The 25309-nt window shown below is 35.2% G+C and overlaps 1 protein-coding gene across 17 annotated transcripts in view; it reads right to left on the bottom strand.

The window, feature by feature from the left end:
* Positions 1-442: 442 nt before the first annotated feature.
* The window catches only part of LOC126299340 (catenin delta-2), a 468367-nt gene continuing 443500 nt past the window's right edge, over positions 443-25309 (bottom strand). For 7 of the 17 annotated variants that reach the window (XM_049991178.1, XM_049991175.1, XM_049991181.1 and 4 more), the window contains 2 exons: positions 21048-21140; positions 443-3938 (listed from right to left, as the gene is read on the bottom strand). In XM_049991178.1, coding sequence (XP_049847135.1) covers positions 3738-3938; positions 21048-21140 — 294 coding nt within the window. In that variant the 3' untranslated portion in view covers positions 443-3737. Of the gene's footprint in view, positions 3939-17554; positions 19031-21047; positions 21141-25309 lie in introns of those variants that run through there. The other 10 variants (XM_049991184.1, XM_049991180.1, XM_049991182.1 and 7 more) reach the window with 3 other exon arrangements.

The raw sequence follows: 25309 nt of genomic DNA, 5'->3' as shown, positions 1-25309 counted from the left end.
GAGGGATAACAGGGAGGGAAGGGGGGATGACTGAAGGAGAATCAATGCTGTCTTCTGAGGAAACTTTAGTGCCTTTCTTTCCCTGACTCAAAGAATTTCCCTCGCCACATATACTAGACACTTTATAACTCAGAATCTATATGCTTTTCTTCTCCTGTTCCACAAGATATTTAAATGAATACTGACCACTGATCCATAAATGATACACAATCTCAAAATAGAAAGTAACTGGGTTAATTCAGCAACTCCCAAGATATTATTTTGTCTTTTCTCATATCATGAGTTTGTGTCAAGGTGCACTGATCTTCCTAAACAAAATTAACATTTTTAATTTATTACAAAATCGTATAATCCTTTTTTTTTTAAAGTTGAAGATATTTTACTAGTATTATCTGCCTTTCACAAACAAAACTGTATGAAGGTTTTAATAAAACAGAACATGAACAAGTTACTACAAATATATTTAGCATGTATAAAAAATACATTGGGCATTCAGCGCATGCTTCACTGAACTGAGGTGTAACAGCATGTTACAGTTACGAAGTGCATCGAGGTTATCTTCTGAAATGAGTACACAATCTTTTAAACCTTCTCTGAACCAGTCAATTTTTTTTAAAAAATAAATAAATAAATAAATAAACAAACAATTCAAAGTCTGACAGAAACTGTTTTACGTATAGTGCCATTGTAACTTTCATGTCGCAACATTTATATACTGAAGTCTGTAGTTTAAAAAGAAAAAGTTGTTGTGTATTCCTAGGTGGAAGTTCTTTACACTGTGCCTGACCATACTTTTAATTCTTACATGGTCCACACAATGCTTAGGGAATGAGGGTTTACAGAACTTTAAAGGGTATACATAGCAACAAGGGGTTCTGGATTCACCAGTTTTATCTCACTGTTACCTGATGCTGAAGGAAGGTTAATACAGAGGGATGAATGCCTACAGTTTCAGATTCAGTATACAGTTTTCTAGAGGAATCCTTATCAAAAGTTTAAACTTCTGTTTCAACTCAACAGTTGTCTGAACACACAAAGTGGATTAATCGACTTACTTGCTGTTCCTTGTGATAACTTATAATACAGACAGTCATTTTGCAAAAAAGTTAATATTTAATTGTGCCAATAAAATGCCATGTTGAATATACAAATGTGTATATAAAGTCCAGGAAAAATTAACCACCCAATGTCAAAAATCTACACACGTCTGATACAGTTAAATGAATAAAATGTGACGATACATGGCCATAGGAATCCTAAGTAAAGCTGTCTTCTAATTTATCTATGGATAACCGTATCAACTTTTCATAAAATTAAAAAGTTATCTTACATGAGTTAAAAAAGTTTTACATTCATACTTGGCACTAAAAGAATATAAAATTCTATTTAATGTATATTATTTCTATAGGTATACGATTTTATATAATAGCTGGAATGTTAGAATCTCATCTAATATATATATTTATTTGTATATATATATATATATATATATATATATATATATATATATATATATATATATATATATATATCACTCTAGGTTTATAATGGTATTTGTGGAAATATTCTGAAATCTGACAGGAGGTAAGTTTTGTAACTGTCCCGATTAAAAGTAGCAAGGCCAAAATGCTGTGAAAATTACTTACTGAAAACATGGTTTGAGCACTTCGAAGCTGCAAGAACTTTAACATTTTGTAATCTGGACAGATTTCGCCACAATAATAAAGTTTCTTTGTAACTCAACATCTGAAATCGAAATTTACTTCCTGATTTTGAGGCCTAAGAAGCAAAAGACACATATGGCTAGTTCACACAGAGGATCACCTCCCATCAGGGTCTCTCACACATTATGATATCAAATATAAGACACGTGATTATAATTGCTATATCTGCACAGTACTGTTTGAGTTATGTAGCAGGTGCACTCAGATGGACACACGCACGCACTCTCACCCACACCCATTGTCATGCACGCACACTGCCCCTCCCCACAGTGACACCCACACAAAATTATTGCAAGTGCTGATCTACTTAAACACTCATTACTCAGAGCCCCCCCCCCCCCCCTCTCTCTCTCTCTCTCTCTCTCTCTCTCTCTCTCTCTCTCTCTCTCTCTCTTTCGTGTGTGTGTGTGTGTGTGTGTGTGTGTGTGTGTGTGTCGCATGTACACAAATCTTTAATAAACACACAAATTCTTTTACCAATGTGTACATAATATGTGCCCGTATGCAAGCACATGCTTAGTTATTTTCTGTTGCAGCTTAACATTGGCACAGAAAACAAAAAGCATGTGAAATAAACGGAATGATACTTTATCAGTACTATTATAAATTTAATTTAAAAATAGATTAAAAATATAAATACTTGCTAACAAAGTTCAAATAAATAAGATTTTGTAACAATTATTTTTCTATAGATATCTGTGCTTGCCTATTATAAACTCCTTTATACCATTTCTCTGTTAAATTTATAACATAACATATTACTAAACATCTCTTAATATGTATTACATGTAGTATATCAGTCTGTTGTGTGCATAAATGAACATGTATACCTTTGAGTCTATCATATCTACACACATCCTTTACTACAAACAGCATTGGCTGAAAGCAGAATAATTCTGTGATTTACGGCAGTTGCACCTGGCTAATGACCGTATTAATTTTAAATTTGGAACAAAACCTGCAAGACTTGAAACTAAAGTCATATTACTGTGTAACACTATATTATTTAGGGGAACTTAATTCTGCATATATTTAGCTCTCATTGTCCATTCATGTACACAGTTAAACAAACCAAATTGCAAACTTAGAAAACATTACAGAATTGTGCTTAATCACTAAGTCAACATCTTGTCTTGACCTTTAGTACATGATGATCACTACTTGTTTTCATTTTCTACAAATAAACTCATTTTAATTTGCAACAACATGTCAACTTTTAGGCATTTTATAACACCTCATCTTACACTAAAAAGGAAACAACATTCACACATTTAATTCAGTTCTGTGTCATAGAAATGTAATCAAATTAAATTTAAACATAATAATGCAGAACAAAAGTTCACATAAAATTCCACATAAGTGAAATTCCAGCATTATGTAATTAAACAAATAAAACAGTAACAAACAAAACATACAAAATTTTCAACTGAACAGCATTTGTCAAACATTAACACTTAACTAGTGCACTGGAAACAGCACGTGACATACATCATGTAACTTTTCCACTGAGGGGGGGAGAGAAAAAAAAAAAAAAAAAAAGAGCAGCTAACTACTCAAAGAGTTATCCAGATGTTTTAAACACTCCCTGTAAACTTTTTAGCACAAGGTGGGACTTCTTTCAATCAACACGAACAATTATCCAAGTGGAATGCCTGTCAAAATTTGAATCTCTCTGTCCTCCAGTGTTCTTTGTTTTGAATAGATCAGGACCTGAGAACAATAGTCGAGCTGCAATATTCACACAGTAGACAAAAAATTGTCACACGTCTTATTCTCACAACAATTTTTTTCATTTTTTTTGGAGATTTGGAGTAATTTAAATATTACTGTTCACTATTGAGACAGTTATTTACACATATTTCAGCAATAGTGTGTGGATACACATCCACTTTCACATAATATATGTAGCTGTGATGACATATGCACACTACTGTACATACAAAAGGAGACCAGTGAGTGGTCACATGTACCATAAATCTAATGCACAACACCAATCAAAACACAACAACAACTTCACACCCATGAGTCACCACCAGTTGGATTCTCAGTATGGCTGTCCATAACAACACCTTTTCCAGGTTCTTCATATCCCCACATATCTCCAGGCCCAGGAGGACCATCATACTGTGGTTGTGAACCTCCAGATTCATACTGACGATTTTTCTTTTTCTCACGGTTGACTTGGGCATATAAGGGTTCACCTGGTTTGGCTAACTGCAAAAGAGAGAGAAGACATATGACTTATTTTTATACAAACAATAAACACACAGTGGTGATGAGAAAAGAAGGGAAGCAAAATTAGGATTTAACTGCCTGCCAGCAGTAAAGTCACTAATACCTAGATTATGCAAGGATGCAGAAGGGAACTGGTCACGTTCTTTACAAAGAAAGTATCGAGGCAGGGAAAAAACAAAACATGTGAAAACTTCTGAAGCAATGATCACAAAATGTGTTGAGGAAGATCGAAACATACTGCACATTACAATAACATGTAACACTGGTGCATGTAATACTGTAGCTTCTCAAGGCTTGTTGGATTCGTGTTAAGTGTCACTAAAGGGGTCTCTCTCTCTCTCTCTCTCTCTCTCTCTCTCTCTCTCTCTCTCTGCACCACAAGCTAAATCTAGATTTTTTTCCCTATAACCAAGAAGCCATGAAGACCTGAGCCACACAGTAAGTTTAAATACACATCATTATGGTTAATTATTATAATCTACCAAGACATTGGGAAATTCTTTAAGAAAAACCAATAACTAATTCATAGAAAATAACAACTTTAACAATAATAATAATAATAATAATAATAATAATAATAATAATAATAATAATGCAAAGATTTGAAATGGCTTAGGGGGAGGAGAAGGAACTGGGAAGGGGAATTTACTTCTGTCTTCAAGTACACAGGGTAATACGTAAGTACCTCTGGGGGTTTCACGAGATGACTGCACAAAAACTATAAAACATACAGAAAATACACACACATCAGTGGCGAGTGTCTCTCTCCAAGTTTTTAACTCACATTGCAGATGCTCACTATAGGCACCCTTTGAGAATGTGACAAAATGTCGTGTGTATGTGTGACAGAGAGTGCGCATACCGTAGCCTATCTACGAGTGTGACATATGGAACAAATGATTTGTCCACATGCTCCAAGATGCCTACCCTTAGTGGTGTGCTCTACAATTCCATAACAGTAGACATTAAGAAATGAAACTTAGAGATAATCCAAATTGTACCACATTTACTTGAAGTAACTCTTTCCTTACTTCTTCTATGACTTGTCAACCAGTATTTCAATATCTAGCAGCATAACTAAGTGATGACATCAGCTGTCTTAAAATATCAACTTTTCAAACTTATTTGAAAATATGACACAATAAAAGAAAATTAAAGGTTAGTTTGAATCCTGCAGTGCTTTATTTGGCCTGGTCCTATTGGAGGTAGCATGCTCTCATATTCCTCAAACTTCTGAAGTGACATATCCAGCCAGTTACAAGGGACAAATAGTTTAATGTGGATTCCATACTATGGTACAACTTACCATTTTTTCACATTAACAAATCCCCACCAGATGCGAAAGAAGCAGTAAGTGACAGACAAAAATATAACAATTGAACCCTAGACATTTGGACTTTTTATATCTGGTACTTAACCAGTGACATCAAAAAGCAGAGGTAAGCTGGCATATTCTCAAAGAATCACCACATTTTTAAACAACCAAGAAATACAACATGAATGTGTATTGGTCTTCAAATTTCAACTGTACATTTTTCATTGCTACAATATGTTCATAATATTTTCATAGATTTTACAAAAGCGTATGATTCAGTATTGCAATCAAAATTGTACAGAATTATTTTGGAACTTGGAATACCAAAGAAGTATGTTAAACTTATAGAAGCGAGTTTAAAAACACAAAAGGTAGAGTATGAGTGCGGAATTTGGAGTCAGAAGAATTTGTAATAAAGAATGGACTTAAGTAGGGGGATGCCCTGTCTCCGCTACTTTTTTACTTAGTCCTAGAATATATTGTACGAATGGCAGTAGATAATTCAAAGGGTGTGGAGTTAAATGGAAATATTGAGATATTAGGGTATACAGATGATCTAAACATCATTAGCGATAGGAAAGAATTTGTAACAGCAAACACGAATGCATTAATCAAGGCTAGTGAAAATGTAGGTCTAAGAATAAATGAAGACAAAACTAAATACTTGCTTACTACTAGAATGCCAACAGCAGAAGATCAGGAAATGTTAAGAGTTGGAGACATGCAGTTTGAAAAAGTGAACACATTTAAGTATCTAGGCATGGACATCACTTCGAGAAATGAGATTGAATCTGAACTGAAGAAGAGATTACAGGCGGGAAATGCGTGCTGCTTCTCACTGAATAGATTACTTTCATCACGGATATTGTCTAGGAATTTAAAGATTAGAATATACAAAACTATTATTCTACCAGTTATGCTGTATGGGTGTGAGACTTGGTCTCTCACCATGCAAAATGAAAAGCCATTTCGAGTATTGGAAAACAAAATTTTAAGGAAAATGTTCGGAGCAAAAAGGAATGACATTAGCGGAGGGTGGCAAAAACTGCAGAATGAAGAGGTTCAAGAACTCTTTTCAAGCCCTGACAAAATCAGTATTATTAAATCACGTAGGCTGCAATGGGCGGGTCACGTAGCTCGAATGGATGAGGGCAGGGCAGCGTGCAGAGTACAGGTAGGGCACCTAGAGGGAAAACGTCCTGTGGGGAGACCAAGGTGTAGATGGGAGGACAATGTGAAGGCTGATTTGAGGAGCCTAGGTATTGAAGGTAAACGGAAGGAAATAGCCCAAGACACTGACAGGTGACGAAAATACGTAGCTGGGGTAATGGACTCTCGAGTCCGGTATGACCAGTGAGTAAGAAAGTAAGTACAATATGTTCAGTATGTGTTTTCATATACAAGCAGTATGATATCATTAGAATTATCAAATAAGCTATACTTTCATCGATACTGAAACACTCTGAATCCTACACTGGACATAATAAAACAATGATTCCTGATTTATTTATGGTAATCTCAATTTACATCTCAAATGGTTTACTTACATTGTGTACTTTTGCTCATTAGTTATGCAGTATAGAACATTATTCTTACACAGCGCTACGCTTAGACATAAATTATTCTCTACACAAGAACATATACTGAGGATCGTGAAGGGGGGGGCACACATGTGCGCGCGCGCTCTCTGTGTACAAAACGGTATAAGTGAATACGTATACTAACGGAAATCTCAACATCTAATTATTTCCTTGAGAATTTTGCTAATAAAAAATGGTCATAATTAGAAATGATTGGCATCCATGAATACCAGGTATACACACGAACACCACTCATCTTCAGGAAGTAGCAAACAATAAAGCCAAAAAATATTCAACTACCACAACTTTGCATTAAACATGCAACAGCAGACAATGGAAAACAATCAGACTACCCAACTGAAATAACTGCAGACAGACAGTGATCAAGTAACTTCCACGTAAATCACACAATTTTTTCAGTAAATTAATTTCTTGCAAATTCAAGTAAGTTGTGAAATGTTCTCAAAAATGGAAGAATTTCACAAATACAGGATGGGACATACATAATGTGGAAAATGGCACAAAAATGAACTACAGTAACTGCTACTCACTGCCATTCTGTAATTTACTATGGAAAGGAAGAAGTTTAATACTCAAGTACTTTTACGTCCACTCCCTCTTCTTTTCTTTTTGTTAGTGTTTATTCCCTAACACAGGTTCTGTGGCAAATATTTTATTTATGTCCCTCCTGCCACCTCAGTAGTAAGTAATCTTACAGGGGCAAGTCAGTGTGCCACGTGAATGCACACTGTGTAAACTTTGTTCAGTGTGTGATTGTATTTTAACTAGCTGTGTATCATATTTTCTGAGATGGTAAGTGAAGAGCAGCCCAGCATTTGCCTAAACAAGTGTGCAAAAATGGCTGAAATCACACTCGAGCTTGTTGGTGCACCAGTCAAGGTCATTAACCTGCTGCACAGATTCAATCCAGATCCTGCCTCACAAACTATATGACAAGGTACCTGTACAACCACTTTTTTTTTTAAAAAAAAAAAAAAAAAAAAAAAACACCCTCCACATCAAGACCTGAAGATGATGCATTCTCGACTGGATACCGTGCCATGTGGTGTCATCCAGATGCGGTATGGAGCAGCATAGAGTCAGTACAGCACTCCCAGTCACTGTCGAATTTACAGACTTTGGAATAGTAGCTTCTCAATTGGCACCACGAGGCTGAGTGCACCCCATTCCAGTCCTCCCAGCAATAAAAAATCTCTGGCAGTACTGGAAATTGAACCCAGGTCCTTCGCATGACAGCCAGACAAGCTGACCATTTGGTCATGGGGAGGGGAGAACACACACACTTGTACATCCACTACAAGTGTCAAATGCATTAAAAATTAATACTCAATTTGTTTGATCACAATTCTGTAATCAGAAGTGTAGAAAGACTTTAACTACTGCAAAAGGTAATTAAAAATAGGAAGCAAATAAAGGTCCTCCTCTGTTAGCTTGGAATTAGAAGAAAATCCCTTCTGAGCAGACATGGTAATGTGTAGTCGTGTGTTAAAGGCCTATACTACATTACCACCTCTGTCCAAATGTGGGAAATATAGACAAAATAATTTGTGCCATGAAAAATATTGTTGAGTTTCAAACAAAAGATTCTGTATAAAACTAATAATGAGGAAATAAAGTAATGAGCATTCTGAATGTAAACAATAGTTTTGAATTGATACTAGACTATTACTGTCAATAGCAATGCATTTAAAATATACACATTTATTCTAGGCACAAGTGAAACTGGAATGCTGTTAACCTCCAATGGCAGCTTTATATCCATTTGATAGGTAAATACTTTGAAATGGAACAAAGTGACTATTTTGAAAATGGTGAAGGAGCCAGCTGTGGAATTTGTAAAAGAATCTGCATGACCCTCATTTGAGATTGTCATTGTGTCTACAAAAAACACTATCTAGAAGAGAATAATATGCGAGATAGAATGACAAGCACCAGTGTGGAATCCTAATTCACGCTGTATCTGACAATGATTTTTGTGTGTGGCAGAGTACCCTACGAGCATTTCAATTTATTAATTATTTAATCCAGGAACAGGGTGCCAATTATATTTTTGTTTGTAAAGAAGATAGGAATTTCTCATTGAGCTGGGAGCTCTAGAAATACAGAGTTTCTGGCAATACTATCAACAAATGGTGCCATTTGCTCCATTATTTCAACAGTTGTACTGGCAAGTGTTGGAGGTAGTTTGTTTTCAGAAACATGTGCACATCATTATGTGACTAAATGATTTGCATGTGATATGTAAAATACCAGCTACATTGATTACTAGTGCACGTACTTAAAAATAGGGAAGATATGAGTCACTGTGCATCTGCGCAATTTCTATGAAAATTTGATGACTGTAGAATTTCATGTCAGGGCCAATGTTTCTTTTTTTTCTTCTTCCTCCCAGTCACCTACACAGCGCGTCCAGTAAGTCTGTTTACTGTTTCCAAAATCTGTAAGAAAAGCAGCTACTGATTGATCATTAGATTTGTACTACAGATTCAATTGTTATTAAAAATTTTAATCACACTGCAATTTTATGTTTTATGAAATCTGTTGATGAATAAGTTGCTGTGAAATGAATGCGATACAAAATGGCTGCTCCTAAAGAAAACGCTCAGTGTCTATTATGGTCTACTGAAGCAAAATAGGACCTGCACACACTCAACAAAACTTCATAACTAAGTATAGAAGATATCCTCCATCATGTCCACCAATTCATGCATTGCAGAAAAAAATTATCAAGACAGGGATAGAGCCTGATAAAGGGAGGATTAGATGACCAAGAACACCAGACAAAAATGTAGATTGTGTAACATAAATCTTCAATACTTCTCACAAAGAGTCTACCCATGTCACTTCCTGACAGTTACAACTATTGCAATGTTAAGCTATTGGACTTAACAGTTCCCAAAGTCCTACATCAAAATTCACAATTTTACAATTACAAAATGGAATGTTTCAAATGGCTCTAAGCACTACGGGACTTTACATCTGAGGTCATCAGTCCTCTAGAACTTAGAACTACTTAAACCTAACTAACCTAAGGACATCACACATATCCATGCCCGAGGCAGGATTCAAACCTGTGACCGTAGCAGTTGCGCAGTTCCAGACTGGAGCGCCTAGAACCACTCAGCCACAGCGGCCGGAACATGGAATTGTTACAGACACTGGAACCAAATGATGTAACAGGATGAAGAGAGTTTACAGTTAACATGTTTCAGTTGTGAGACATTCTTTCATTCTTCAGAGAAAATGGACACACATAATGTGCAAATCTGGGAATCAGAAAACTCATGTGGCTAGGCAACTTAAGCGAGATAGTAAAAATATGAAAGAGTGGTGTGGGATAGTGTATAATTGCCTCAACCAGCACAAAAACTATACAACTTTCAACCAGTTATCATTTTCCTGCAAGATGGTGCAACGCCACACAGCGGACTGTATGTTCATGAGTTCCTAACATGAGACTTTACGGACTGGTGAATTGGCCATGTTATTCACCAACTATTCCTCCTCTCGATTTCTTTCTATGGGGATATGTTACCTTAACATAATATCATATACTGAACACAAATGAGATGCCACCAATTTCAAACCACAGATGAGCAAACATGGCAAGAAATCAATTAACATCATATGAGTTTTGTGCAACTAATGGTGCCCATTAAAGATGTATTAAGGGGGAAAAAAGCCTTTGCATATATTTTAATTTTCTGAGTAACACATTTTTCGATTGTGAAGGGATTTTAAGGACACCCCTTATGTAACTCATGGTGTATGTATGGAGCACATATGGATACAATTCATAAGCCTAGTTTGATATATCTTAGAATAGTATGTGCTGAAAAAGGTTCTGAGGGGTGAGAAAGACCTGTTGTGACTCAACAGCAGTGTCAGAAAGTTGCTATGAAAGCAAAGACAGCTTCATCATAAATTTAAGTAATGTCAAAGCCTAGTTGACAAACAAAAGCTGAATGAAGTAAAAATTAGCACAAGAGCAATTACCTTGAAAGAAAAATTTTGCCAACTGATCTGACTAAACCCCTAAGAAGTTTTGATCTTTCATAGAGCAAGTAATCAGATCAAAATCACCAAGTGACCACACTGGCACCAAAACAGAAGATAACTGAGACGAAGGCAAAATACTGTTTCACCATGGCAAAACGTTATTTTGGTAACCCTTCCAACCATCCCCCAAATGCCAAAATTGTAGATATTGACATAAGTGATCACAAAACAGAAAATCAACTAAAAGTGATCAATAGAGGAAAGGCATCTGGAGTGGATGAGATACCTGTGATATATTATGGTAATTATGCAAATGAGCTTTCTCCCCTTCTGCAGTAATTAATTGAAGGTCACCGGAGCAACAAAAGGTGCCTAGTGACTGGATAAAAAGCACAGGTCATTACGATTTTCAGTCTCTCTACCAAAATCAACATGGACTGAGCAAACACAAGATATTGAGAAACTCAGCTACCTCGGTTTGTCTGCGAGATCCATAGTGCCATAGGCAGTGATGCCCAGATTGATAATCCGTGTTCCTTTACCTCAGGAAGACATTTGAAACAGTTTCTTAATGTCAATGAGAGAATCACATTTGTGGCTGGATTCAGAACTTCCTTTCAAACAGAACTCAACATGTTGCTCTTAATGGAACAAATTCATCAGACGTAAAGGGGTATGATATTGCCATTACAGATTATAATATACACAAGTGATCCACTGGATAACATCTGAAGTTCCATGTCGTCGTTTGCAGACAACATTAGTAGTGACAAACTGCAGGAAGATCTGGAGAGGATCAATGATTGGTGCAGTGACTGATTGCTGACACTGAACGTAAATAAATGTTACATATTGCACATAAATAGATGGGTTAAGATGGCTCTGAGTACCATGGGACTTAAGATCTGAGGTCAACAGTCCCCTAGAACTTAGAACTACTGAAACCTAACTAGCCTAAGCACATCACACACATCCATGCCTGAGGCAGGATTCGAACCTGCAACCATAGCAGTTACGCGGTTCTGGACTGAAGCGCCTAGTACTGCTCAGCCACCGTGGCCAGCCATAAATAGATGAAAATACCCACCATTGTTAGATTACACGATTGGCAACAAGTCATTAGAAATAGTAACTATGTAAAATACACAGGACTAACCACCTGGAATGACCCAAAGTGGAATGATGAAAATATCATTGTAGGAAAAGCAGATGCTAGAATGAGATTTACTGGAAGAATCTTAAGGAAATGTAATTCATCCATGAAAGAAGTGACCCACAAAACATTTGACTAGTTCTTGAGTACTGTTCATTAGTTGGATTAGCGGAAAAGATAGTCAAAATCCTATGAAGAGTGATGTTTCTTCACAGGATTGTTTAGTCAGTGAAAGAGCATTACATAATTGTTTAGCAAACACAGATAGCACATGCTACAAGAAAGGCACCATGTATCACAGAGAGATTTACAATTGAAATTCTGAGTGGGGGGGGGGGGGGGGGGGGGGAGAGAGACTATTGAAATTCTGAGATTTTACTTTCCTAAAAGCATTGACTGACACACTAATTCTCCAACGTGTCATGAAATGACCCCAATGAGAAAATTAGAGAAATTACAATTATACAGAGGTTTACAGACAATCATTCTTTCCACTCACCATTTGTGAATGGAACAGGGAAGTGAAGAAAAGATAATGGTAACAGAAGCACCCGTCACCATGGAAGACGGCTTATGGAGTACAGATATAGATGCTGTGGTGTTGCGTTGTAGGTAGGTACATTAACAAGACAGAGAACTTGTTGGCATTCAGTCCTACAAGGCATGCAGAAGAACTTCAGTGAAGTTTGGGAAATAAAATACCAATACCAGCAGAATCAAAGCTGTATGGGTAGTAAAAGCATAGCCCATTAACTGCAAGGTTTAGTGTCTGAATCTTGGGCTTGCACGCAGTTTTAATATATCAGGAAATTCCAGATAATGATTTGCCCACTGAGACATATGAACATATATCAGAGGGATTTAAGAATATCATAGACAGTATTAACAAAGATGACTTGAAAATTATACGAAGCTGGCTATTTCTGAATGCGTCTTGTGTCAGTTATCACTTCATAAACTTTCCTATTAATTACATATTTGAAGCCTTTTCCTACTACTTTCTGTGTCTGATGAGGTTATATTATGGTTGCAACACAGAACTCACATCAATTTAAGATCCTGTACTTCTCCCATTTTGGTATTACATACCATTCCAGAGGAATGATTGTATTCCTACATATTCTTACTGACAAATGATACTTTCAAAGGAAACTATAAATTATCATAGAGGAGAACACAAATATTTTGCAGGTCTGTTATTTCATTTGCATGTGGCAAATCATGTCAAGGGACAATGCATGTCTTTAAGATGGGATGGCGATTGTTGTGAGAAGTACCACGTGGATGCAAATATAGAAGCTCCTAGAATTGATGGCCTAGTTTGGAGAAGAATGAAATCCTCAGTATATATATATATATATATATATATATATATATATATATATATATATATATATATATATATATATATATGACAATAGTTGTGATGTTTATTCAGACAATTGGCTACACTCCTATGTGAACAGTTGCTTCAGTCTGCTACGTATAAGTTTTGTGTTGGACATTATGATTTGACAGAAATTTGATGTTATCCAGTAGATGATGCATATGTTGTCTGAAATTTAAGGATTATATGTATGAAAGATGTTTTTATATTATTCAAGAGAAGTAGAGTAGCAGTCTTAAATTTCCTTACAGTGATAAGTATATAAGAAGGAGACAAAGTGTGTCATAGCTGCATATAAGGCAATAGATGAGTAACTAGAAGGTAAAGAAGAAAAATATTTAATCTACATTAATTACATCATGTGTCATGAGCAAGGAAAATAAGACACTACACCATTCAGTTTCTGATCAAAATCATTTTCAGAATAGGGCAGAACCTTTGTCACCAATTTTACTTTCAAACAGCTGATTATATTTCTTTTTTAACACATAGCATAATGAACAGACAAAACATTGTCACGAATTGATGAAAGATTTCAGCAGTACGACCATGTGTTTGAAGTTAAATATTCAGTTTTATACTAGTACAAGCGACGAAAGTTTCTGTTACATTGCACCACATAACCTGAAATCTATCATATGGCAGCTTAACTAGGCTGGTCCTACAGACATTGAAATATTCAACTGACAGTAATGAAAAGCTGTAACCAACAAACTTTTTGAGTAACAGGCAACTATGCCACATCAAGATAATTGCATAACTTCTTTAAAACTGCATATTCTTGGTAGATTTTGGTTATCTCTATTAATGACATGGTTTTAATTATTCAAACTTACTTTATTATAAGTAAACCACATTAATTTTTGACATCTATTCTGACTTTTATAATGAGATTATTGTGAAATATTTTGCCAGAAACATGTTTAATATGCTACAAGAACAGCTGCTGTTTTGGTCTACATTATTCATGGTCACAAAATGTATTGCCTTGTCTACCATTAACTCCATGTGTATTCACTATTTTAGTTGCCTGGAGTCAGAACTGAGTAGAAATTTCATAAGTTTTTTTTCTTATTTGTCTCTATGAAAGTGACAGGTCACAAATGCATCAAATAAATGAATGATCTGGACAATTATGTCTGGTGATGTGTGTCATAATATAAACCATATCACAAAATGCTTATGTGGTTTTCCCATAGTGCACATGCACCTTAATTTTTAAATTGTTATATTAACCATTCGTAGTTGTTTCAGTTGTCATTTTGCATTTTCACAAGTTGCAAGAAAAAGAGCTGTTACAATTATGGAAGCAAACAGCCTTTTCACATAGTTGATTACAGAAACTGTATACGTCAAACAAAATAATTTACAAAGATATGTAAGCATTGTGAAAAAAGCTGGGAAATTACAGCATTTGGTATACTTTATGTTATGTAAGGAATATAACCTCTTACATATTCTGCACAAGTTTGAAAGTTACCAAAAAATGTCAAGTCTGTAGCAACAAAGTTACATATTTATTCTACTCTTCTATCTGTATTTTTCTTATTTCAACAGACGCTTTGGCAAACTATATAAAATTATGGAACTAAACAGCTGAATGCTTAGATTGCCCCCCCCCCCCCCCCAAACATTACAAATACAGCAACTACTTTCCACTTCTGTAAAATAAAAAATTAACAGATGAAAAAGTATACAGATTAACTTCTTTTTGCCAAAATTATATGAATTACCATCAAGACAGCAGTGAGTTTAATACTTGAAGCATATCCATTATATTTCTGGACAAATTTAATGGGAATGACTACAGTAAGCTCTCCGACATATGCAATCAGATGAAAACTACATTAATCTGTTAATCTTTGTGATTGGTCAGTTAGGAAATAAGCCTGAACAAATAAGAACGGAATGGCATTCAACAAAGAACAAGCTGGTGCAACGATTTCTGTATCCCCCCCTCTCTCATATTAAAGATGGCTAGTGCTTGAGAAAATTCACAACTTTATTTCAAGACATGGGTCAACCAATGATATCTGAATCCTGTTTTACAACCCAGACCAGGCAAAAAGGTTCACACAGAAAACTTACATACAAAATTTCATTTTCATCTCCTTGAAATATAAAGTACACAGCAACACTGGATGAATACTATTCTATTTACATACCTATGAATCACTCATAGTTCAAACTCTTGATAGGCCAAGTCCCTAAGACATTGGAAAAGCAAAACACAAAGACTAGAGGTGGATTCTGGTACACATTTCCAGTCAAATCATTAAATATTATTAGCCATAACCACTAGCAGTGAGTAACGGCTTTAAGGTTGGTGATGGATTATGTCATTTTTCTGCAGGCAATATGTTGATGTCCCATTTTCTGGTACAATATACACTTATTTTACTTCCACTGCGCAGTATTTGTGCTGTAAGGCCTGCCTTGATTTCAACCTGACATGTTACTCATCTCTCTCTCTCTCTCTCTCTCTCTCTCTCTCTCTCTCTCACACACACACACACACACAGAAAATAAATAGAAACTTTAAAACATGTTTTGCATTTTACAAGGAATCATCATCACCAGTTTGATATCATATTTTAAAGAAGAAAAAATGTACTTTCAAGATATCAGCCCCAGCAACTGATTTCATGCAAAGTTTTTTGCCATAATTCTGATAGTACATAGTTATGACACTCTGAAAGTAGAGCTTTTAAACTTCTGTACGCACAATATGTGTGTCATTCACCCCACCCCACTGCAGCCGTCTAATGTCCTAGTGCCAAGTACTCTACAGTGGACTGAGTAAGAGGTTTGTGAAATACTGTTTTGACATTAGTAACATGCTTTTTCATTGTGCCAGTATGTGGTTTCTAACCTGTAGCTGGTGCTAGAGATCTCTCTCCTTTGAACATACTTATGTTGCATTTACAAATGCAGTGTAAAAGAACGAAATGAATGAGTGTGTCATTAAAGAAGTAGCTCAATGTTATTTCACTATTAATATCACTGTTGTGCATTATTTCCTTTGGATTTTAAAGCTGCAAATGTTAAAGCGAAGTTCATATGTACAAGTGCTATTACTCAACTCAGTTGGCATGATGAAATTGTACATTGAAGTAATTAACTTTATTTAATAGTAATTCTACAGTTGCTCAGGTTTACTCATTTTGCTTTTGAGGTGTGTATATATTGCTGTATTACATCAGTATGAGAATATTGTTAAATAATATTCAATATGTTCGTGAGGTTGACATTATGTACCACACTCACATCACTTACCTATTTTTCACGTAGAACAACATATGGCTTCTCTAACAATATTTTGTAATATGTTTAACAGATGTGGCCCCCTCCCCTTTATTCCCTCACCATCGAATTTTGCAAATAAGAGGGCTCTGGTTGTTATTCTGCTGTACAGTACTTCTTGCTCTGCCACTAGGCAGCTGCAGTGGCGGAGAGTGAGAGACAAGTAACCGGCACACATGAAGAGAAACTGTACATTTTAGAAGGTCATAACTGTGTACTATCAGAATTATGGCCCAAATTTTTACATGGGACCTATTTCTAGGGCTGGTATCTTGCAGGTGTTGTTATTTCGTCTTAAATTATTAGATCAAGATGGTGATGTTTCCTTGTTAGTTAAGGTGTATTCTCTGTAGCAGATGAGTAAATGCAACAAGCTGCAACATATGTGGACAATGAACAGCAAAAGTTACCACCTACGTTCCACAAAATATGGGGACTTAGCATCTCAGTTAAAAACTGAATTTTTATACTGCTTCTATTATGTAGGCCAATTAGGCACCTCTACAGACAGAAAACACCAAAAACAATTGAGTCAGTTGGTTGTATGAGCCCTTTGTCCTACAGAATCTGTGGTGGTCTATTCAAAGTTAAGAATATTTAAGTTATGTTTCACAACTTATTTCCATTTCTACATTAAGTGTGGTTTATCCTAAAGAGTCTTATAATCCTATGTGGGCACACACCTTGTTGTCATTTTCTTTTTCTTTCTTTCTTTCTTTCTTTGGCATTCGACTCGCTATCAGAAGAGTTCGTTTATAAGTATATTCATCTTAGGACAATGATATAACAACAAGATTGGAAAGAAAACTCAAATGGTTTGAATGAATAAATTGCATATTTGCAAACAAATAAAAGTACTTTTCTTTACTTTGATACATTCTATGCCATGCATACAACTAAGCAACATAACTTATCACTTGACATGCAAAGGAAACCAAAGATTACATTTCACTCTTTAGACATTAATAATTATCACAGAGAAAGGATATAAAATTATTAAGGAACACCATAGCAGTTTAAAAACACAATAAAAAATAACATGGTCACACTATTAACACATACATAAAATGATGTTAAATGAAAAGAGAAGACAAAAAGTATACTGCCAACACACAATTTTACACAAAGAAGCTAACAATCTTTATTAAACAAAAAAAAAGAACACAAATTCTACAACTTGGAAAGTGGAAAACACTCCATGTATTAAGAAATATAATTTCTACACTATTGTCATAAATCAATAACAGGAAGATATTAAATTATAGTATGGGTGAGTTATCAAGATATCTGCCTTTTGTTTTTATTATTGACAGAAACAAACATAGCAGCTATCGATTATACAATGTGCAGATTAAATAAATTACAGAAAAATTAAAAACAGTCTACTCTGACTACAAAATGCAGTAAAATATAGGATACAAGAAACAAAAATGAAACCAAAAGAAATTTCCTATGGAAGTACATAATATTTAATACATTTGGCAAAGACAGTTCACACATGACTGTGTTAAGACTGACTGAAGTTTGTACTAAGTACACTTTACAAATACTGCTCACACTGACAAATATTATCAATAATTAAATATGCCTAGGTTAGCACTAGACAGGTCATGCAATTAAGGGACATAATCCTACCATGAATGCAAAACGTCCAACTTAACTAAGTTATGGATACAATAAATTGTTTGCAGCAGTTCACAAAAACTATTTTTGGAATAAGTTACACATAAAAATTGTACAGTCGAGGACTCCATCCTTAATTTTCAGAAACAAAGATAATAACATAAGTGAGAGAATATAATTCTTTAATTGTTAGTAAAATGTATTTTAATAAATTGTAGCACAAACAATGTCCAAGCAATGAAATGCAAATTATAATTACACACTGGAAAAATTAACAAGTAAACTTCACAAAACTTGGCTGGCACCTTTGCAAGTTAACGTATCATAATTTCATGTCTGTTGACAGATATACATCTACTCCACACCTTGTCCTCATCTACCACCAACTACTCAAATTCCACCTTTCACAGATTCATGTTCTGCAGCGATTATTTAAAGTATACTGACATAGAATCAGCTACCAATCCTAAAAAGCACCACATAGTCCAAAAGCAACCCACATTTCTGCTCTAAATGAGCAAGAATTGTTGCATTAACTATGAGAATTATTGAGCAAAAAGACACTTTGGGCTTCCAATAGCCTGCAAGTCAATCCTCCTGGGTGGCACATGCAGGTTCAGTGGAAGTTACTACAGTTGATCTTGCTCAATTCCCCTTCCCTGTCTTTTTTATATAATTGTAGATTTTTCACTGTAAGAATAATGTGATGTCAAATTTTCTTGCAAATGAGGAAAGTTGTGTTCAGTTGTTTTAAGATAACTGAAATACAGCAATGTTAACATCATCATTTACAGATACAACATGCCTAGAGCAAATACGCTCCCTTTGCAAGAGGAACACAAGAAAAGAATTCATTTTGCATGACCTGCAAATGAATGTTATTGTAAAGAGTTTAGTCATAACCTAGAACTTATATAAAAGTGATTTTAAAATGGCAAAAATGAGTATTCACTAGATACCATAAAGACTTCACAACAGTGAATAAATTTGAGTAAAAGGTTCTGAAGAAATGCTTACAAGACATCACATGTACCAACTTTTGAAAAACAATGTTGTCACTGTGTATGATATTCAGTACAACCCTGAAACAAAATCTTAGTCGTAACAGTGGGAACATGACAACTCGTGAGCTCCAACAAGAATCTAATTTAATGCACCCACAAAAAGAAATCTTGGAACTTTGTTAAGAACAGAACTTAATTATGCTCTAACACTCAAAAAGGTGGGTGTACAGGACTGATAGGAAATTTCGTCTATCACCAAAATGGAACTTTGACACACTCATGTTGAACTTTTAACAAATTCTTGGTGTAAAAGGGTGCAAATACGTTCTGTTTAACTGACCTCTCTCTGATTAATATATAGTTGACTGACACCTGCCATGGAGGCAGTCTATAGAGTTTATATATATCTGAACACCTAAACAGACTATTACATAAGCTGAATGATTCTGAAAAGCAACTTGATGTCTGCTTAGATAAATAATTCTCATAAGGAAGCAGAAAATAATTCACGAAGCACATGAGAAGTTGTTTGTATCATACACAATATTTGGGTTATTGCCTGTAGCACAGTATTATATGCCTGTACACAATTGTAACACCACGGAGACTTTGTTATTACAGGTTAACTTACAATTAATAATGTAAAACCAGCACTGTGATATTAAAAATTTATTTTACAAAAATGTGATAAATAGTGACGAAAGTTACTTTCCAATGCTCACTCCAAAAGATATAATACTATCACTAGATAAATATTATAAATTACCAACATAGAAGATTTTGACCAACAGATATTTTGATATTACTTTTATTTTGATACAAAACATAACAGGATATATTCTACATAAAACTAAGGAGGGCAATATAAAACTAAGGAGGGCAATTTGCTTCTCTCTCAAATCAGCACTGGGGAACTGACTCAGCAGCTCTCAGAAAAAGCAACAGTGCAGACAACAAATAAGTCTACTTTCTTGCACCTAAAGCAATTAGCTATAAGAAGCACCACCACCTCCTTCCAACATACAGGAGAAATTGCCACGTTATGTTCACTGTTTGAGGACTTTCACATCAATGTAAGCTTGAAAATCCAATTACATTTGTCAGTTAGGAGTATATGAAAATTATTCCATGCACATGTGTGTTGAAGATGTAAAATACAAATATATAATTTTGTAGACATCATACTCAAAAACTGTATTTCATTTAATATTTCATTATTGTTCCCATTACACACACATAAATGCCTACATTGATAGACTCACAAATTCCTCTATGAAACAACAGCGACAAGTAGTACAGTAAGAGAAAACAACATCATAAAAAAATGGAATATGAAATAATGAGAGAGAACTGAAATTTGTATTAGTAGACACGCTTCCCTATTTTACGTGCGGTACAAGTCTACAAAAACGCTAAACAGCAACTGTATTAAACACTTAGGGCGTCACATGGTAATGTCATATTCAACATATACCACCCACCCCCCACCCCCGAACAAGCCGACTTCTTTAAACACAAAATAAAAGTTAAAATTAAAAAAGTATATATATAAGCAAAATAAATAATAAAAACAAAGTTATGTATTAAAAAGTTGTTTAAACATAATGTAAAAGGCACACATACACAATGGTATAGTGTGAAGTGAGGAAACAGTCTGAAATGAACTGAAAGTAAACAAAAGTAGTTCAGCGGGTAGAACTTACAGGAGCGGCAGGGTAAGGACGGACTCCTCCTGGGGGTGGGGCATGCGTCCCTCCTTCAGGGTATGACATATCTGCCATTGGAATCTCATCACCCTAAACATCAATACAATCAATTACTCATAGCGCAGGAAAATCTCAGAGTTCTAACCCGTCCTGCAACAGTTACACCCAGGATGATTAATGATGAGCAACTGACCATTTATGAGGCTTGATGGACTAAGAGGAATGAAAAAATTAGTGTTACGTGTCCTGCATCAGAATAGAAAAATGGTCAAGTTCTTATTCTTGCAATATAGATGTGCACAATGTAAATATACTTCATTAATCGGGTGAAATTTCTGAAAGCAGAGACCTAATGAAAATTCAAGGAAACATTTGAGAGATTTTTAAGTTTTAAAAAGAAACAAAAGCTACAAATATTTTAGCACTTTCCCTTGATTTGGAATGCTAATGTTAGCCAACTTTAATAAAATGGTTTGAACCTGTATCTGCATGTCATTTTTTTAATTATCTGACTACAGTACCCTACTGGAGATTCTTAAAATCAAATCTACAACACAAAGAGACTTATTTCTTAATACTGTGAGGTAAAAGAGATGAGAAGTTGCCACTGTGCACACTGGACACCTAAATCATTTATATAAAAAAATACATACATCAACAAAATGAAACAAGACTGTTCACATTACTAATGCACTATTTTCAATAATACACTAACGAGCAACTGTTTCTCGACCTTAAACTGTGAGAAGCCTCAACAAATTGAGCAGCTCAGTGGCAACAGACAAGCTGTACACTACAACTGTGCTCTTGCACTCCAATGGAAGACACAAATGGCAGAGGTCAGGTGGAGTTGCATGCAAAATAACATGCAAAAACGTTCCAAGTAATGGTAGGGAGCAAATGCAGATGTATGTGGACTCCATTAAATCTTTGTTTGAAGGTAACCTCCACTAGCACATATTTGATAAGTACACATATCTGAAAAGTCAGTCTCATTTCTTTTGCAACAGACCTTGCAAATGACAGCTTTCCAACAAAGTGTAAAACATAATTACTATGGGAAAGTGCTTGCCTTATGTTAATGAGGTTATATATTTTGATGAAACCTGTCACAGCATAAGCACACACTTCAAGGTTGAAAACCAACTGAAAGCTAAAATCCCATGATCAATAGTATTTTTTATTTTTTGTCATAATACATATCATGATGAGATCCCTAAAACTAAGAAGGTCAAAGATCTGATCTGCAAAAAATGCCGTGCATCACTTGATTTTGGAACAGTCACCACCTTCAGCAGTTTTAGATGCCAAAATTACCTAGACACTGATACAGATGGAGTAAAATTACTTATATTTGGACAGATGTAGAATTATTAAAACACATCAAAAAGGCCACATAAGATGTGAAAGTAAAATTTTGTAAACTTACAGCTCTATCAGAGTGATTACTGCATGCGGCAATATCAACAGCAGCAGACAAAACGTGAAGTGTAGAAATGAAACTTCTGAGCAGAATCAGGAGCTGCTTGTAATCACACAATGTTAGACACGAAAAAGTACAATAAATGCCACAAGCAGAAGATGGAGAACAGAACATCCTAATTTGCATGAATCTTTACAATGATGTGTAGAATATAGGAATACCTGAGAAGATTTGAGCAATAGTTTTTATTGACAGAATAGGTTTAAACTATATGCAAAAACAGCAGCAAGTAGCAGAAGGTAGTTTGAAGTGCAGAAGTCATTGCAATGTAGTTGGTGATTTGTTCTGAATAGATTTCTACAAGACATTAAAAGTGTTTTCTTCTGGGTGGCACCATAACTTCAATATATCTGATGAAAGACATCCTTCCACCTGTCTGTATTTTCACATTGTACTTTATTCAGCACTACTAATTTTTGGCGTGGCCCACTTTCAAGTGAATCTGTAATAGATGTGAATACACAATCCAATCAAAAAGTTCAGCGAGTGTTTTTATTCCTGGTATATAAGCGACATCAGAGCAGTAACCATGATGGCACAGTGAACTAACAAATGTAAATAACAGATGAGTATTCAGCCAATCAGACGAAAGTAGGCAGTGTGAATATTCAACATACAACCGTAGTGTGTAATCGTCATCATGTCATAAACTGCAATGAAGAAACATCTCTGAATCAACTGTCCAAGGGACTTTCCAGAACGTTTCAAAGAAGAGAAAAGCATGTGCAACATCTGTCTTACACAATTCGACTCCTGAATAAAAACAATGATTCGTGGATGACTTGATTGAAATTTAGAACATGGACAATTTTCTTCTTGAATCAATCATAACAGGTGACAAGAATTAGCATTATGAATATGAAACTACCACAAAATTACAAAGTGCATAAATTCACATGAACAATCAATGCTTTGATGATACAATCGACATTCAAGCCAATGTGAAGTGCACATTGAACTACACCTCTAAGGAATTTTCCAAATTTTTCACATGGCTGTATGAACATGCTATGTGTTATACTTAAGTGAGGTGAGACTGTAGAACACCTGAAGCATTAAAACCACTTTCTCCAATCCATCCTCAATCCTCCCAAAGTTCTACATGGTTAATTTTCAGTCCCCCCGTCCCTCTCTCTCTCTCTCTCTCTCTCTCTCTCTCTCTCTCTCTCTCTCTCTCTCACACACACACACACACACACACACACACACACAAAACCATTTACCTTATTACAATCTTTTCTCCACTGTTTTCCGCATCTATTTCCTAGCTTTTACAATACTTTCCTAACTTCCTCATTTTCTTTCATGTTACTGACAATTTTCTTCCTGCTATCTTCAGGATTATTGTATTTTTCCTTTTCTATACTTGTTTTTATATTGGACAATATATCCCACACCTTACATTACTACTTCTTTGCTATGTGCTGTGTTATTTGTTCAATGTTGTCTCTAATGTCACCTTCAAATAATATATATTTCTCACTATTCTTCTAATAATGTTGGACTCACTTGGGACCACAAACATCAATTGATTTTCCCTTCCCCAAAACTGTCTTTTTCAAAAGAAAGTATTTCATATTCCTGTTATAATCTCAATTTCTTATTATCTTTTAAACTGACTACCTTCAGAATATTATATCCAGGGACATAGGCAAATAAGTGCAGATAAAAGAAACAGGGAGAGAGAATAAAAGTAAATTTTAAAATAGGCTGAATGCTGGATACAATGGGCATTTATAGTACTACTGTCACTATAAATGTTGCTAAAACACAGAAACACCACCCACCGAGTATGAACGGCATTCATACAGTACAGTCATGCACATGTATACAATGTATTGTTTTTTGATATGTTCAACAAAACAAACTTCTGTTGAAAAACTATCAACTTTTTCCAACTACAAAATTTGACAAAGATCCGAAAGAAAGGTTGTTCCCTATTTATATAACAAGTCTACTAAAGCATAACATCCCATAGAACCATAGAAACAGGTTGGGAGGGGGGGGGGGGGGGGGGGGGAGGAGGACAGTACACGTACAATAAATTTCAAACAAGTGAACTTTGTTCATGTTTTGAAGCAAGTACCAAAAATGAGTGTGTGTGTTGCTGCAACCTGTTACTTGACTTTTTTATAAGCATTTTCCAACATCCAGCAAAGTACACGATGTTAATAACACTAAGTGGCCAGTGAGGTTCAAATTTTCCCTCATACTCCAAGCTGACTGCTAATAGTCTTCAGTTTTACAGACTGTTGCTTCAGCCCTTCATTGCTCGTCAGTTACACTCTGTCTTAAGATGCCCCAAGAACAAAAAATGGTAGTTTGTATGGGGATAGCACATTATGTTACAGTGTTAACAGATTGTTACATTAACTAGCTAACAAGTTTGTTTCCTTCTTTTTCTCTATGTTGGGCTTCTCACACGAACATTATTCCCTTTTGTTTGTCTTTATGAAACATGGAAGGGTACCCTGAATATCCTGAATGTTCTCAACATTTTTACTGTTGTATGTGCTTAGAAGACATTAGTATATTGAGGGAATCGACAAGATGAACTTCTCATCATGTCAATGTGTCATCTGCAACAGTGCCTCTTCGAAGATTGCAGTCACTGTCAAAAAAATATGAGCAATTTTGTTATAGATGTAAGGCATTAAGATACTGCGAGTAGTGAAGTGAGCCACTTTACACGAAAAGCTACTTAAAATGTGAAAATATTAGTACTGACAGAACTTTAGTGTCATTTAAGAATACAAGTGTCCTTTCTTTTAAGATC

This window comes from Schistocerca gregaria, chromosome X (genome assembly GCF_023897955.1).
Source record: "Schistocerca gregaria isolate iqSchGreg1 chromosome X, iqSchGreg1.2, whole genome shotgun sequence".
Lineage (NCBI taxonomy): Eukaryota > Metazoa > Arthropoda > Insecta > Orthoptera > Acrididae > Schistocerca > Schistocerca gregaria.
The sequence above is the reverse complement of the archived record's forward strand: the minus strand, read 5'-3'. Positions and strand labels throughout refer to the sequence as shown.